Source organism: Lissotriton vulgaris, chromosome 9 (genome assembly GCF_964263255.1).
Source record: "Lissotriton vulgaris chromosome 9, aLisVul1.2, whole genome shotgun sequence".
NCBI lineage: Eukaryota > Metazoa > Chordata > Amphibia > Caudata > Salamandridae > Lissotriton > Lissotriton vulgaris.
In genome coordinates, this window is record NC_141697.1 from 144,967,642 (window position 1) to 144,985,865 (window position 18,224).

The following is an 18,224-nucleotide window of genomic DNA, read 5'->3' on the forward strand; positions in this document are numbered from 1 at the left end:
CCTTAATATATTAATCCTCTGAGGATGGATACATATTTGTGTGGCAGCCCCTGGCAGGGATTTGGTGGCCTCTGGCTCTATACCACTTCCAAACACCCTGACCCCCCCCCCCCCTCTTCACTGGCCTCCGCGATCCGCCCCCCTGTTCCGGGGCCCCCTACCTACGCTCCCTGCTCAGGGCCACCATGAACCTAGAGCCGCCCCTGAAAGAGTGTACTTCACGTAAAAACCCAGCCTGTAAATGAACCAACAGTATCACATGCAGTCCTTGGCACATCATCGTAATGTAACACTGATGAGATGATAGCGTGGGCCCAAACGCCAAATCTGCTTCGAGCAAGATGTTTTAAGAGAAAACTGGAAATTGAGAGATTACTCTGGAGAGATGGCAGAGAACCAACTAATTAAGGTTAAGAAAATAATAAGTGCCAGAAGGGAGAACCACTGATGTAACCATTTGAAAACCACTAACTTGATGAGGTTTGTAAAGAGAAGCACATCAGAGAAAGAATGCTACAATTGTAGGGCTACATTAATAGGTGGTAGAAGAAAATGGGCTAGCTAGGAAGACAATTGAACAGTCGGAGACATCGATCAAATACAACTAAAAATAGTGCATAATAAGGGATAGTGCTGCATTGTGCTACCTGCAAATTGGTAATCCTAGCTACAGAACTCACCTTATGTTACGGTCCTGACAGCCAACAGCGGCATACTTCCAGCTGGGGTCTACATCCATATCATACAAGGTGGTCTTTCGAACAACGTGGTGGGTTCGCATGAATTGGATGCCATCTCCAGACTGCACAAAGGGATTGAAACATGAAAAAACATATATACAGATATCCAAAACATGATAGACCAAAGGTGTGAACTTTTATGCTCTTGTGGAAAGATATTATACAATCTTCATACCACCTACAAAAGGAGTGTTAATTCACGTGTAGAATCCTTGGTGCTAATCAGAGGTTTAATACACATCAATAAGTGTTTTTTTTTTTTAACATTAAGTCGCCCCAGGCCAAGGTAGACTTTGAAGTCTCCAAAACATAAACCGTCACATGTTCAGCGAACAAACACCATTTTAATGAAGGAAACATTTCTGCAACCTAATTACACAGTCAAATCCACTATCTCAAGAACATGCCCTCACAACACGTCAGAATTTGGCTGTGTGGTTCACAAATGAATAGGAACTAACAACTATTAGTTTACTAGATCAAATGTAATCAAATATGGAACGGTCTATATACAAACTCGTAACCGCACACACATCTTAATGAGTTCTTCCCTACCAGAGTTGGTATGCCCGAGGCTTGCCACCTATACTGAATGCGTTGAGAACAGCCAACATTCAGGCACTGAAGGTGGCGGAGAGAAACAGCCATATTAGAGGCACAGAAAAAGAAATGAAATCTTTACAGTTTTTTTCCATGTAGTCAATGCAGTGTTTGAAAGTCACAAGTACATATAAAAGGTCATTGTGCCGTTCTATATGCCTAAAAATGAGATCCAACATTGCGATAATTGTCTGCTGAGCCACAAAACAGTGCCAATATTAAAACAAACTCGAGTCAGGAAAATAGAAGAGAACCCCATGCACATAAGAGCTGCCCGCTTACAATGTTTAGCGTCTTTGTGGAGTCAATTATAGAAAGCCTGTCCATTCCACCCAGAAGACCGTTCAAACAGCAGTCAAATGACTGCCCATGGAAATTTGTAGGGGAAGCAAGCTTTGGACCAATTCTTTGAACTTTGACATCCACCTGGTCTGTCAACTACTATTCCCAGCAATAAGAATCTCTTGACTAGCAGAGTCTGTAAATTAGGAAACCTGGCTCTTGCCAATCAGTCGCTGTCTTGCCCTCACACTTGACTGGCGGTCAGAAAACAGTGCCTTCTGATTTGACAATTACTCATCACTAGTCACCCATGTAAATTTAGAGTGCAGAATTAGCTAGTTAGTTTGCTTTTATTAACTATTATATGGTTGTGAAAGACTGGTCTGCTAATTGATCTAGTGCTTAGCCGCAACAGTTACATTAATTTCAGCACAGATTGCAAGTAAGAATAATTAGCAGCACACAACTTGAAACACATGATCACACGACCCCAGCACTAACATCTGTGCGCCTTCATTGAGGAATGAGTTGAAAACTATGTCCACCGACCTTACTTTGTTAGTGTCCTAACCTTTAGTTTGTCTATATTCTCTCAACACACTGCTATACGAACTCCAAGCCATGCCAGACTGTGGGGTTTGGGAGTACCAGCTCTACGCTAAGAAATAGTACTCTGGGACCTTGGGAATCCTTGACCCTCTGAAATCTAGCAAGCGGGTTGATTCAGAATAAATATAACCAACTTTATAAAAAGGTAATGGCATTTGTGAGAAGATTGTGTTTACCCTTCCGCATTTTATTTTCATATTACAAGTATGCTTTGAGAAAGAGGCCAGCCTCCCTCCTAAACCTTAAAAAATAGTGCTGTAAACCAATGAAATAACCAGCATGTTAGCAGCTGTCAACCGTGAGTAATTAAAAAAAATAATAATAATTGAAACCGTTATTTCTAAGGCTCTGAATTTACCAGAACTCTAATCCACAGACTACTCCCCCCAGAGGGCCAGACCATGGGACCGAGGGATTGCCGAGGCAATGATCCAGTAGTGGAGGAAGTTGGGCACCTTAGGAAACTTTGTGACAAATAGCTGCATGAGTCATCTCTCATGAGGGTCCAGTCTTTTTATTAGGCCTGAAACCCCTGCTCTGTTCTATATCGTTTGGGTCAAGATTACACACAATTAAACTAGGATCCCTTTGATTATTTTGCATATATATTGGCAATGCTATTTTTATTTATTTTTAGTGTTTTCTATAGCGCGAACATGACCCTGCAAAGGGTATCCGAGCGAATTACAACGTATTTCAACCTTAGACCTTAAAAATGACAAATCACTAAATCTTTACAGCATTAAAACTTCAGAAAGCGTATACCATATATAGCAGTCAGTAGTTGCATTAAAGTCAGAGAGCTTAGAACACACCACCAGCGAGCCTAAAACACATCAACCAAAAGTAAAACATATAAACAAGCCCATGTGTGGTTAGTGAAAGGCTAGCGGACCTCAGTAATTTACTGCTTTTTGTGTTTTCTATTATTGCTTTGAGACCTATAATCATACCTTCAATTTGACTTATACATTTTGGGGGGATATGGGGGACAGAGGGTGGGACAGTCAGAATCCTGGTGTCTTCATCCACTTTTCTTTATATTCTGTTGCCTTGCGTTAAAATATATCACTCCTGTTAAAGGTTTTTATTACTGTGGTGTTTGGTTCTCTAAGTGGTGAACTTTATCGCATCTTACTTCCCCCTTTCTGCTTTATTTGGTGCAGTGGTTACTCTGATGGCAGTTGAAGACCACAGAAAAAAATGGTACAATACAATCAACTTACAGAAGCTTCAGTCTGGTTGAACTACTATACTATCTAAACCAATCCAATATCTTGCTATAAGTTTTGAAATTTGTGCAGTACAACAACTATTGTTTTTCGTAGGATTTCAAAGGCCAACTAATGGTCCCAACTGATATTCTCACCCATTTTGTAAGGGTTAAGCTCCGCAATATAAAGGAAGCCATCTGCGATGGCTTCATTCAAAAGAAATAGCAGTGGCAATGTTACAAGAAGGAAAAGTTACTTACCTGTAATCCTAGTTCTCTTCCAGGGGTTTCCTCATCAAAGTCATAAGCACATGAATATTTCTGCCCATGCGCGGGACCCAGGAAACATATAAAACCATATATGTGAAAACCATATATGTAGCTCTATATATGTATCTATATATATATATATATATATATATATATATATATATATATATATATATATACACACACACACACACACACACACACACACACACACCACAATAAACACACAATGCACCTTCCATAAACCACACAACGCTGAGCAATGTTGTAAGAATTTCCCTTGCATATAAATACAATTTCAGTCAGTCAGTCAAATGCACTTTATTCGATTCGTTAAAATCATAAAAGCAATAAAACTTTTATATACAATTAAAAAAACTCTTATTTCATACATATACACAATCATATGCAAGATCGTTATTGGGACATGTTAAGCACTAGTGCAAATCTAGACTTATTGTAGATATTTCAGTGTAATTGCAAGCTTAGCTGAACAGGATCTCTTAGTGGGCATTTTTTTGATTTAATTCTATGAGCAGCCACTAAGAAACCGGCCACACAAAATATAACACGAATGCTACATAAAGACTGTAAATAAACAAAGGCAGGCCTAACCTGGATAAAACCTGCCTCTCTTAGTAGAGGTGCCAGATATTTCTTCCTGGGTGCCATGTACAAGCTACAGAACATAATAAAATGCATGGAATCCTGTAAGGAGAATTCATCACAGCTACATGGGGGGACACTTTCCGGTTTACACCATGAATGATAAGTGCCTAGGGAGTAGTGTATTAAATTGAATCTAAATTTAGTTAACAAAAGCCAGTGAAAGGGCTTAGTTACGATACTAAGGGAAGGCGAGCTAAGTAACAAATTATGTTGTCTGACCGTTGGTTTCGTCAGTTCCTGCTCTTCCCGAGCTACTCTTGCCACAGCCAGAAAGTTCTTTTTAGTCCAGGTCACGTCCTCCCGCCTAATGCTGGATGGGGCATTGTATAAGTCCGGGCGTCCTAGCCGTGCAAAAGTATGTCTTACATATTCTAGCCAGGGAATTTTCATTGCATGATCTAATGACATAACATCTGTCATGATGGAGTGATTAAGTGATAACTCGTCATTAAGCCATGTCTTTAGCCAGAATAATAGGGCGGCCATTCTGATTCTATCAGTGACATAGTCAAGTCCCACCTCCCCATGAATTGAGAATGTCGGGGTGGACTGAGGGGTGGATAACAAGTGTCTCAAAAATGTATTTTCCACTTTTTGTATCAGTTCTTGTGACACATAACCCCATAGTGCGGAACCATACATGACTATGGAAATACATTTAGAATCGTAAATTTTTAATAGGGCATCCATGGGCCTGGCACCCAACCTTTTTGAAGAACTCAGCAAGGCTGAGGTTGCTCTCACCATAGATAAACTTTTAGCCTTTACTTGTGGGCCCCACGAGCCCTTCTCATCGAAGATTACTTCCAGGTAGGGAAAAACTTCCACCCTTGTCACAGCTTTCCCCTTACAGAAAAAGTTTATAGTTTTCCTCTTATTTCTGTGTCGGCCCACCACCATGGTATGAGACTTGTTTGCATTGATCTTTAGGTCCAGCTGGTCCATAAAGGTACCAAAGGAATCAAGCAAACGCTGGGGGCCCACCCCTGTGCGTGCTATTAGGACAGCATCGTCCGCGTATAGGAGAGCCGGGATCTTCGCTTCTCCTATACGCGGAACGTCCCCCTCCACTGCCTCTAGATGTTTATTCAGGCCGTTTATGTAGATGGTGAAAAGGAGGGGGGCCAGGATACAGCCCTGATGCACTCCTCTTAGCGATTTGAAATTACTTTTGCATCTCCCTTCCTTCGTAACCCTCACTTCGGCAAATAGTTCCTGGAGTAAAGAAGCCAAAAGTAAAAGAGTGGTTTGTCCACCCCCATCTACACTAAAACTTCCCACAGCTTTGACCTGTTCACAAGGTCAAAAGCCGAGGAGAGGTCCAACAAAGCTAGAAACAAGGACCCCTCCTTGGCAACTGTATACTTTGATAGTATCAGATGCAGATTAGAACACTGGTCCACCGTGCCCCTCTTTTCTCTGAAGCCGTATTGAGTATTTATTAGGCCCCCACACCTTTCGATATTATCTCTAAGTTTGTATAATAGGACTCTGCCTAGGATCTTAATCGCAGAGTCTAAAAGGGAAATTGGCCTGTAACACCCTGGGTCGTCCCGCTGGACTTTTTAAAAAATTGCCACGATGATAGAGGTGGACCACGTGCTGGGGAAGATTTTACCGTTTGCGGCTGTAAAAACATTTGTTAGGACCCCCGCCCAGAGTTTCGGGGAGTATCTGTAAAAGTCCGCAGGGACACCATCCGGTCATGGGGCCTTCTTTTTGGAGGTCTCCACAATTGCCTTCTCCACATCCTCGGGTGAAAAGGACAAGGGAGCACACTCATCCTTCTCCTACGGAATATCCGGGGCCACAATTTCACTATTCCCATATACCTCCTCGAAATGCCTCACCCACTTATCTGGGATAATACATTCAGTAGCTGTGTTAACCACCCATTTTTCTCAGAGGGGGACAACTGTGGCCCAAAACTGAGCTATCATGCAGGACCTCACAGGAAAGTAGATCTTCCCAGGCCTTCTTTTTAATATCGTTTTTCCTCCCAATTACAATGGCCTTATACTCCTTTCTTAAACTGGCCACCACTGCCCTATCTCTCTGGGTTGATTTTAAGGCTGTCATTAGTGCCTTGTGCGCTTTGGAACACTTGGCATCAAAACAACGATGCTGTTTAGTCCCTACCTGTAGAGGGTTAGCTGTTAAGGCTCCTGCGACATGGGAGCATATAGATTCAAAGGCCTTTATCACCTCGGTGGGAGTAGCCTGTTGATCCTTCGATTGTTGACAATAACTTGTCCATAAAATCTTCAGGGACCACTTTAGCCCAGTTTATCCTTCTCCCTTGGTCCACGAGACGTAGGGTGTGACCAATGGCTGAGGGACAGGGCTTATCCTCCCGATGGACTCCCCATTGCATAATTAACTGTACCGGGTTATGGTCGCTGTGGATTGAATCTATGGCTTTATAGGACAACACTGTGTAGTAAGCCTGAGGTCGTGAAGATAAAATCTAAAATGGAGCCTGGGTCACTGCCTTTGTATGTAATGGTTCTGGTCCCTCCCTCACCAAAACTGGGTTCATATAGGTTCCAACTAGCAAGAAGTTCCTCAAGAGCCTCCCCTGCCTTTGTGTGCTCAAAGTGGGGTGTCGCTATGCCAGTTTGGCCCTCCTGATCGCCTAGAAAACATGATTCGCTGCAAGGGTGTACGTTAAAATCTCCTAATAAGATTATCTCGAAATTAGTGTAATTCATTTGACTGTACATAGTAATACATTGTTGCAGATCAGCTATGTGGTCATTTCCCCTATCCCTATCCCAAGAATTATAAAAATTTATAAAAAGAGTTTTGCTACTGGATAGGGCAGACCATTCATCAAAAAGAATATTCGGTGAAATGCACGGGACCTTCTTGAAAGAGCCTTTGAGATTAAGGGAAAACAAGAAAACAAGACCACCCTTTGCCCTACCAGCGGAGCTAGGAGTTGCCGGGGTAGAGTAGGATGAGTAGCCATCAAGCCAGGAGTTGGGTGATATATCCCATGTTTCTTGACATGCTATAATGTCATAGCTACTTACGAAATCAATCTATGATGGGTCATCCCTCTTTGTTCTGATCCCGGCTACATTCCATGTTATCAATTTGCAAACTGTTGCTTCACCTGGATTATGAATCTCTAGGGTGGCTGACTGAGGTGGGGGTGGTTGTCAATCAATTTCTTAGATGTTGGAGAGGGGCGAGAAACGGTTACTCACTACTACCCCTCCTCCTTCCATGTGAGTATGTGTCTGCAACAAGTTTGAGGCAGTCTGTGTTCCTAAATTTCCTCTGGTTTGATGCTCTATGGGTCTCACTGGTCTAGCCCCAGCTCCTGCTGAAAACCGGCTTCTGCTAGGTGATCCCGGGTGTTCAGTGCTACAGTGTGTAGTGTGAGGTGGATAGAAGAACCCCAGGGGGACTGGTCTCATGTAAACTGCCCCCTCTAAGTCGGAACCATCCCAGAAGAGTTTATTGGCCTGGTCGATCAAAGTGGACTACTACACAGTCCCCCTGCACTGACTTGGGACGTTTCCCGATCCAACCCACCCTGTTGGCGAATATGACCCCGTCTGCTATATGGGTCCCACCACTGCTACCTTCTGCACACCATGCCCTAGCATTTCTTAATAGGTCAGTGGCAGTTTCCACCGTGCCCTCTGCTAGAGCGGGCACGCCAATGAAAATAGCTACTAGTGGGGCTGCCTCCGGGGGTAGATTTAGCTGCAGCTTACTTCCCTTAGTCTGCCTATTGAGAGCAGGTTTGCTTGGGCGGGTATTAACATTTGTATTGGCCCCTATATTCCCCAGTAAGGGACCCCCCATACGAAGGGGAGTATTGAGCAAATTGGTAGGTCGTGCCCCGTCAGACAAGTTGTTCTCCCTAGTGGGGAGCGGGTGGGGGTCCGGAGTTCTTTTGGACATATCAACAGCAGTGTTAATACCAGGGGCAACAGGGTCTCCTTTAAGTAAAATTGGCACGGATTAACAATTTTATCTATTAAAGAACATTTCTTTTAGAGTCCGGAAAGGCAAGTGTTCAATGTGTCCACTACGTCTTTGGCAATATCTTCAATCAAGGGCTCGATCCTCGCCCAAAAAAGCGCCTCCAACTGTTCACCCATGCTTGGATCAGTCCCAGCGTGAGAAGTCGTGCTGGCCACCGCTTTCTTCCTTTTTACAGAGTCCCTTTTGGGGCCTTGGCTAGGGGTCGGATCCCTCTGGGTTGGTGGCAGTAATGAGGTATTGATACGTGGGGGGCAATCTAATGATGCCGCCACAGGTTTATTATTTATGACGACCACCTCAGGTACTAGGGGATAACAGACCCTCTGCCATGGTCAATAGGTTGTACTACCGTGGTTAATGGGGAGGGCGTCATACCCAGTTCATGTTCCGCACTCGCTATTTCCTTAGTTAACGCCCCTACAGCCGAAGAAAGATATGAAATAATAGACTCGGAATGTCTCGGCACCTTGGCTCTTTTACCCCCCTCCTCCGCAGTAACAATGTTCTTGCGCTTACCCATGGATGGATTTCAGGGGGCTGGCCCTGCCTCTGATGGCCACAGATGGCCGCAGATGGCCCCGCCCTTTCCCCCGGGCTTCTCCCGCGCGCGACTCGCGGGGCGAGAGGCGTTACCTCCTGATAAGGCGCCTCCGGGCGCGTGGATGAGGTCACCGTCGCGCCTGCCTGCAGACAAGGCACGCTGGGTAGTGTAGTTCTTCACCCAGCAGCGGCTGCGCGATGTTCGGCGCTAGGCAGGCAAGCTGGTCCCGGGTGTGTAACAGTGAGCGTGGCTGGCCGTTTCCCTAACGACGGTCTGGTGAGTCAAGCTGAGGCCCCCTGGAGCTCAAGGCGCTCCCTCCTGATAAGGCGCCTCCGGGCGCGTGGATGAGGTCACGGTCGCGCCTGCCTGCAGCCAAGGCACGCTGGGTAGTGTAGTTCTTCACCCAGGTCCCTGGGGTGTAACAGTGAGCGAGGCTGGCAGTTTCCCTCACGGCGGTCTGGTGAGTCAAGCTGAGGCCCCCTCAATAAAGCAGGGAGAAAAACACATTTGAAAACTGCTTTAATGCACTGCAGAAGTAATACTGCAAAGAGGAATGAAAAAACTTTGCCAGCACATAGGCTGCATTGCAGAAACATCAGTGTAGAAAGCTTTAAAGCTAACACAGAATAAACTGGCACTGTGCCTTTAAGGCAGCAATGACCTCCAGCTTCCCATCATGCCTCAGGGGTGACAGGTCAGTGGTTCTTTCCGGCTCCTTCTGTCAGGACCCTGGTAACGTCAGCTCAGTTTTTTTTCTCATTTCGGTCAGAAATTACTTCTCTTTTTTTCACCAAATCATTTTACTTCGATATCTTTTTGTTGTTGAAGTACTTCTCTTCACCTCTATGGGCTGGCTAAGAAGGGGAAATCACCTCCAAGAGACAGGTCTCCGATGTAGAAGAGGAAAGAGAGCACCACAACTCCATCTAGAAGTAAGGTCCAGTCTGCTCCCCATCAGCGTCTGGCTCGGTGCCACAAGTCTGCAGGCTGTAGGAATATGACACGCGGGACGCCGGCGTTCTTACGCTCAAGGGGGCTTCGTATCAGGAAATAGGACGGTTTTGTGAATCGCCCTTCCATATTTACCTGCACCTTCGCCTATAAATGTGGCAGATTTTAAAGAAGCGCCATGGAGGTCTGATAAATGTACCGCGTGTCTAGTACAGATTCTATTTTAAAGACTTTTTTCTGCAACCACACTTCAGTACCTTTTTTATGGCTTTACAAGAGATATATATCCTTGACTCGTGTCAGATTACTTTGACAAGTACTGCAAAAGGCTGCTGATTTACAGAAGTTTCTTCTCGAAGTTTGAGAGATATATCAAGGACGTAGGAGTGGTCTACCTTGAAATATTAGCAATTCCGCTTATGAGAATTAACTGGGAAGACATATGTATGCCCGATGACGGTGGCTTTATTAGAAGGTCCGCCGAAACGCGTTGGTGCTTAAGAAAAAGGAGGATTATGCTATATACTATCTGAAGACAATTCTGATATTCTGCTGAATTGATTTTCTGTTTCATAGCTCCTTTTTTACCAATAGGAATTTAAGTGTTTCCTTAATTTAATTGTCTGTCCCCTGTTTTTTAATGATTATTTTAACTATAATGTATTTTTTACTATGAATAAATTGTCTAGCATATTCTTACATTCTAGTCTACCTTTACATTTTGCCTCACATATAGGATTACGTTAGTATTTGTTGTCTATGTGTATGTGTCCTGAGAATAAATGTTCCAATTGCAAGGTGTCCCAAAGGGAATAACTGTTTGACTAAGGTCTATTGTGGTACTCCATCCCTTTGGTTGTGGGGTCCCTCTCTCTTTTATTAGAGTCGGTGCCACAAATACCTTTATCGGCAACGAAAACGTAGACGAGAAGACCATCGACAGCGGGCTCGCCATCGAGAGAACACTGGTCGTCTACTAAGACTACAGGTACGTCGGATCCTCCGCTGTCGTCAACCTGGCGACGATCGGCGTCTGAGTCGCTCTCCATTAGCATTGGCACGCCCAATGTCGAGACATAAATCTCAGTCATCGGCGTTCAATGTCAAAACACGCTCTGGTGTCGGAGGGTCACCGGTGATGGGCGTAAAAGCAGGCATCTCCGTTGCCGTCAACCAGGCTGTGGTCAACGCCTCGTCACCACAGGCAAGGCACTCAACTCCTATATTGTCATCCAAGCGACGTTCAACAGCAAGGGCTTGATCTTCACCAATGACGTCGTCGAGACCCAGAGTGGGAAATTCAATTCACACTTTCTTCAATCAATGTATGATGAGGCTTAGCTTCCCACACACAGAAATAGCCAATCATGCAGCTTATCTGAGATTTCTTTTACATTGTCCTAATTCCTGAAGTGAAAAAATATGGCTGCATTTTAAGAGGCTATACTCCGGCATCTCTTGCATGCTACGGTTATCCCATCAAGTTAAACAAGGGGTGCCTCTTCTGTAATCCACAAAGGTGATCTTACCAAACTTCAATATTGCGGTCAGCAGAGGAGAGTGGCCACATTACTGTCTCCCTTGATACACATTTTAAACAAATGTAACTCCCAGACCCCCCCCCCCCCCCCCTCCCTCCCCCAGGTCTTCATGACGAACAAGTTACTTACCTTCGGTAACGATATATCTGTAAGAAACATTAATTAGTTAGATTCTTTACCTTAGAATAACCCCCAAGCGTCAGACTGGATCCGGAAAATTTTGCGTAGCAGTATCCTTACGCGTCGGTAGGCGTCGTCTGCGACTCCGCGTCAGTCGTCAGCGTCGGGATGACATCGGAGTACTTAGACGCCGCCCTCACGCACTGTCGTCAGTTCTTATACACAGCTTTTCCGCACCAGAAACGCAGAGCCATGATAAAAACCAACACTGGAGCCATGGAACTAGGGCCCTGAAAGGGATGACCTTAACCCTAGATATCAGTTCGCAGAACAGGGAGGATGGGTGGGGCGGTAAGGAATCTAACTAAGGAATATGATACTTACCAGTATGCGTCTGTTCTTGGCATGTAGGGCTGCTGACATTCATATCTGTGAATAGATCGCCGCCTAGTGTTGGGTCCGGATGATTGCATATTGTTGTCCAGGAAGAGTCTTTGAAGTATCACGAGATAGGTGGCTCCTCTCTCGGACTACAGTGCGCATGGGCATCCTCTCCATCCTTAGATAGTTTTTTGCCATTGTGGCAGAGATGGAGTATAGTAAAGTAGGAGATGTCCATGTAAGCAAGAATGTATGCTACAGCTACAACAGGCACCTGGGAATAGGGTGGGCGATATGAATGTCAGCAGCCCTACATGCCAAGAACAGATGCATACTGGTAAGTAGCATATCTCGTTCGAGGCATGTGGGCTGCTGAATTCATATCTGTGCATAGAATGTATAGCAGTCTCTCCCTTAGCGGTGGCTACCTGTGCCAGTTGCAGCAGTCTGAAAAAGTTTTTAGAACAGCCTGTCCTAAAGCAGCTTGCTGTTTGGAATGTACATCTACACAATAGTGTTTTGTGAAGGTATGTAGTATGGTAGACCATGCGGCTGCTCTACATATTTCCTCTAGAGGAATGTTTCCTAGGAAAGCCATAGATGTCCCTAGTTTGCGTGTAGAATGCGCTCTTGGGGGAACTGTTAAGGTGCGTTTTGCTTTTTGATAACATATCTGAATGCACTTAACGATCCATCTGGCTAACCCCGATTTTGAAATTGGGTTGCCTTTGTGCTGTGGTGAAAAGGCAACAAACAATTGTTTAGTTTTCCTAAAATCTTTAGTTCTGTCAATATAGTAAAGAAGAGCTCTTTTGACATCTAGTGTGTGCCGTGCTCTTTCAGGTACTGACTGTGGATTTGGAACGAACACTGGCAGTTCTATTGTCTGATAGATATGAAAGTGGGATACCACCTTTGGCATAAATTTAGGGTTGGTTCTAAGCACCACCCTATTTGCATGTATTTGGATAAATGGTTCTTGAATAGTTAGGGCTTGCAGCTCGCTAACTCTTCTAAGTGAAGTAATTGCTACCAGAAAAGCTACCTTCCATGTTAGAAATTGTAATTCACATGAATGTAACGGCTCAAATGGTGGTCCCATCAGTTTGGTTAAAACAAGGTTTAGGTTCCAGACTGGTGAAGGTGGGTGTTTTGGAGGAATGATTTGTTTGAGTCCCTCCATGAATGCTTTAATTGCTGGCACTCGAAACAGCGAAAGATGCTGTCTGTTTTGAAGATAAGCTGCTATGGCAGCTAAATGTATTCGTATAGATGAATAAGCTAAATTGCAACGATGTAAGTGCAAAAGATAGCAAATGATGTTTTGTGCAGAAGCATCTAATGGGTTTATGTCAATATTATTACAATATATGACAAAACGCTTCCACGTTGACGCGTAACATGCTCTGGTAGCAGGTTTTCTTGCCTCTCTGATAATATTCATACAGTCTGGAGGTAATTTTAGGTACCCAAACTCTAGGACTTCAGGAGCCAGATCGCAAGGTTCAGCTGTTGCGGATCTGGGTGCTGTATGTCTCCATGGTTCTGCGTTAGAAGAGCGGGTGTTAGATGCAGTCTTTGATGAGGCAGCACGGAGAGTTCTAGAAGTGTAGTGTACCACGGTTGCCTTGCCCATGTTGGAGCAACCAGGATTAATGTCATTGGATGCTGGCGTAGTTTGCGTGCCACCAGCGGTATTAGTGGTGCTGGGGGAAAAGCGTACGCAAATCTGCCTGACCAGTTCATCCATATCGCACTGCCCTGCGACTGCGGATGTGGGAACCTGGCGGCAAAGTTCTGGCATTTTGCGTTTTCCTTTGTGGAGAACAGGTCTATGCCTGGTTGTCCCCATTGTTGGAAGTATGGTTGTAGCACTTTGGGATGAATCTCCCACTCGTGCATTTGATGGCTGTGTGCTGAGCAGATCCGCTATTTGATTGTCCTTGCCTGGGAGGTGTTCCGCCATGAGAAAATGTTTCTTTGAATGGCCCACTTCCACATGCTTTGAGCTAGGTGTGATAGTTGTGGAGAGTGTGTTCCTCCCTGCTTCTGTATGTAATACATTGCGGTCATGTTGTCCGTCCGGATCAACACGGTCTTGTTGCACAAATATATTTTGAATGCTTTCAGTGCCAGAAAAACTGCCATCAGTTCTAGTAAGTTGATGTGCATTTTCTTTTGTTGTGTTGTCCATAGGCCGTGTACTGTGTACTGAAGGACATGGGCTCCCCATCCTAACAGGGATGCGTCCGCTGTCATGACTATCTGTGGTACAGGCTCTTGGAACAGTCTACCTTTGCAAAGGTTTTGTGGATTCCACCAATGCAGAGAGTTGTATGCACGACTGGTGACCAACACTAGGTCTTTCAATTGTCCTTAAACCTGGTTCCACTGTTGTGCTAGGCACTGTTGGAGCGGACGCATGTGCAGTCGTGCGTGAGGGACTATAAATATGCATGAAGCCATCATGCCTATGAGTCGCATAAACACTCTGGCAGAGAGCGAGTGTTGTGGCTTGAACTTTTGGATGAGCAGTTGCATAGGGTTGATCCTTGCTGTACTTGGGTATGCTTTTGCTGCTAGAGTATCTACTGCTGCTCCCAGGTACTGTTGTACATGGGACGGCTGTAGGTGAGATTTTGGGTAGTTCAGCGAGAAGCCTAGACTGTGTAGGAGATGAATGGTCCGAGACATGTGGCTGGCACATTGCTGGGCTGACTTTGCTTGTATTAGCCAGTCGTCCAGGTACGGGTAGACAAAATATGCTGTCTTCTTAGATGTGCAGCTACTGTCGCTAGGCATTTAGTGAACACCCGTGGGGCTGTTGTCACACCAAAAGGAAGGTCTTTGAATTGGTAGTGTTGACCGTGTATTGTGAATCTGAGATACTTCCTGTGAGCAGGGTGTATTGGTATATGGAAGTATGCATCTTTGGGGTCTAAAGTTGCGAGGAAGTTTCCATGCTGCAGCAGTGGTAAGACTTGTAGAGTGACCATATGGAAATGCTCTGATAGAATGTATTGATTTAGGGGCCTGATGTCCAATATTGGTCTGAGCGACCCTTCCTTTTTGGGGATTAGGAAGTATAGTGAGTATACCCCTGTACCCTGATGTTTTAGCTGTACTGGTTCTATGGCCCCTTTTGTAGCATACTGATAACCTCTTGCTGCAATAGGTTGAGGTGTTCTGTGGACATAGGACGGTGTACGGGTGGTATGCTGGGTGGTGTGGAGATGAGCTCTAGGCAGTAGCCATTTTGGATAATTTGTAATACCCACCTGTCTGTGGTGATGTTTTGCCAGACAGGTAGGAACTGCTGTAGACGTCCCCCGACCGGTGTTATGTGGTCTGGGGGTAGCAATAAGAAGTCACTGCTTGGTGTTGGTAGAGGATCTGGTGGTATTACCTCCTCTTCCTCTGCCCTTGTTGCTATTGCCTCGGTATCCACCTCTATTGTTGTTTTTGTTGTAGGTGGTTTGCGTGTTTCCTTTGTAGTTTGAGCTCTGCTGTCATAAGCTACCTCTTGCAGCTCCTCTGTAATTGGAGCAACGAAAAGAGCTCCTATGTTGTTGGGACTGCAGGGCTCCCATCGACTTAGCAGTCTCAGTATCTTTCTTCATTTTGTCTAGAATGTTGTCAACAGTTGGACCAAATAAGAAATCTGGATTCACTGGCTGATTTAATATAGTGGATGAACTTCATTTTTGAAACCTGAGATGCGAAGCCATGCATGTCTTCTTAGCATAACACTGGTGTTAATTGACCTGGCAGCTGTGTCTGCAACGTCTAAGGCACACTTAATGGAGGCATTGGTTATTAACTTTCCCTCCTGTACTAGTTCCTCAGCTTGTTCCTTGTAAGGTTCTGGCAAATGCTGGAGGAGTGTTTCTAAGGTGTTCTAATGTGCCCTGTCGTACCTAGCTAGCAGGGCTTGCGTATTTGCAATACGCCATGTGTTTGCTGCTTGTGCAGCTACCCTTTTGCCTGAAGCCTCAAGAATTTTTGACTGTCTGGAGGAGCAGCTTCTCCTGCTTGAGAATTTGCACGTTTACGTGCATTGGATGCAACCAATGAATCTAGAGTCAGTTGCCCCTTAATATATGTGGGGTCTAATGGTGCTGGCCTGTATTTCCCTCTCTATTCTGGGGTTAATTACCCTTGCCCTAGTGGTTTCCTTAAAATGTCTCCTGCATGTTTAAGTACCCATTTCAACATAGGTAATGTTTTTACAGACCTTTATGATGTTGCAAAAGTGTCAAAAAGGAAATCCTCCTCAACGGGGTCTGCATGCATTTCTACATTGTGATGGAGGGCTGCTCTATCAGTGCATTAAATGCAGCCGTATCCTCTGTAGGGGAAGGCTTAGCAGGGTATGCAGGTGTATCTGGAATGGGTGTAGAGCTACAAGGGTCCACGGATTCCCCCCCCATGGATGTGGCTGGGTGTTTGGGTCAGAGTTTACTGGGTAAATGTACTCCTCATTATCTTCATCAACCACTTCTTCGTATGAGTGTGTGGGTGAATATGTGTATGGATTAGGCATAGCTGGATGAATAGGCTCAAATAGAATAGGGGAAGTAGCACAGTCCCTTTTCTTTTTAAGTGGGATAGTATAGGAGTCTTTACTGGATACTGGTCTGACTTTCCTTTTGTAGAGAGTAACTTTGCCAGTATTAGGGTCAATATAGAGTTTTGACTGTTCTTCTGCTGAGGGGTCTGGGTAGAAGATCTCCTCTTCAGCAGTTCTTGACTTTTGCACCGGCGCCTTTGTTTTTAACTGTTTCGATACGACACTGCTTTTTGGATCGACCAGTTTTGACGTTACAAGAGTCTTTGGCGTTTTGTCAAGGGGAGTTAGAAGTCCAAATTTAATCGGTCCGAGAGCCTTCGGTATTCCAACTGTGTTTTTAGGCTGCGTTTGTGTCTTCGGAGCCGATGTTTTGATCGGTTCGACGTTTGTAGTCGGCTCGATCGTCCCCTTTTGAACTTGAGGCGTCTTCGGAAGCTGTTTCGGCTCGATGCCCCTCTTTGGATTGATTGGCTTCGGCTCGATAGTCTTCGACGGAACCACTTTTGGCTTGTTGACTTTCTTTCGGTTCGACAAACCTTTTGGGATTGAGGCCTTCTTGAAGAACCCCCTTTTTTTTATTGGCGGTCGGAGCTGATTTTATCGGGGCGAGGGCCTTCGGTTTCGGAGTTTGTATAGGTACGTTGGCTTTCGGCTCGGCAACCTTTTTGTTCGACTCCGATGGGTCTACGTAGTTCGGTCCGAAGACTGTATTGTCCATCAGTATCGGTTTTGGTTTCGGTTCCACTGTTTTTGGTTTCGATACCACCAGTTTTTGATACTGTTTATGAGATGGCTCTTTTTGAATATTCTTAGCCAAGCTGGAGTGCGGGGCTATAGAATCGGTATCGAGATCTTGGCTAAGGCCTTCCGGCGATGCCGCGACCTGAGCCTTTGGAACCGACGTAATGTCTTTGTGGGGCGGTGTACTCACGGTTTGCCCCGCTTCATCACTGGAGTCGTCCTCGATGGCTCCAATCCCTTGATCGTCGTCTCCTACCTCGACGATGTCTTCTGCGTCGTCGACGTAGTAATTGGATTCTTGCTCTGAGTCTTGATCGGACTGTCCCTCCGACTCTTTGGCTTCGACAAGTTCTTCCTCGTCGTCGAAGATATTTTCCGGCACGGATTGCTGCATTTTAATTTAGCGGCCCTTCGATTCCAGATAGTCTTTTTGGATCGAAACTGGGCACAGGCTAGGCAGTCGTCTTAGTTATGATCTCGGGATAGGCATCTGTTACATACAGGGTGTTGGTCTGTATGAGGGAATTTAGCGTTACATTGAGGGAATCTTTTGAAAGGAGTCCGTTCCATCGACGACCGGTCCATGTGGCGTCGAGAAGGACCAGCGGCCCGATTTTTCGTCCGAAGCTGGATAACTCTAAATAAAGTTTGTTTGCACCGATCGAAACAATACCGACGAACTCTAAGGCCTTTTGGCCTTTTTAGAATAACTGTTTAATTCCGAACTTCGAGTAAAGGAAAGTACATCCAAACCCAATGGCGGAAAAAAACAATCTAAGGATGGAGAGGATGCCCATGCGCACTGTAGTCCGAGGGAGGAGCCACCTATCTTGTGATACTTCGAAGACTCTTCCAGGACAACAATGTGCAATCATCCGGACCCAACACTAGGCGGCGATCTATGCACAGATATGAATTCAGCAGCCCACATGCCTCGAACCTAGTTTTTCTTACAGATATATCGTTACCGAAGGTAAGTAACTTGTTCATCTGA

At 45.1% G+C, this 18,224-nt stretch overlaps 1 protein-coding gene across 4 annotated transcripts in view; it reads right to left on the bottom strand.

The window, feature by feature from the left end:
- MAPKBP1 (mitogen-activated protein kinase binding protein 1) overlaps positions 1-18,224 on the bottom strand; it is a 921,590-nt gene that overhangs the window by 248,065 nt on the left and 655,301 nt on the right. For all 4 annotated transcript variants that reach the window (XM_086937231.1, XM_086937232.1, XM_086937229.1 and 1 more), the window contains one exon: positions 681-802. In XM_086937231.1, coding sequence (XP_086793357.1) covers positions 681-802 — 122 coding nt within the window. The remainder of the gene's footprint in view (positions 1-680; positions 803-18,224) is intronic.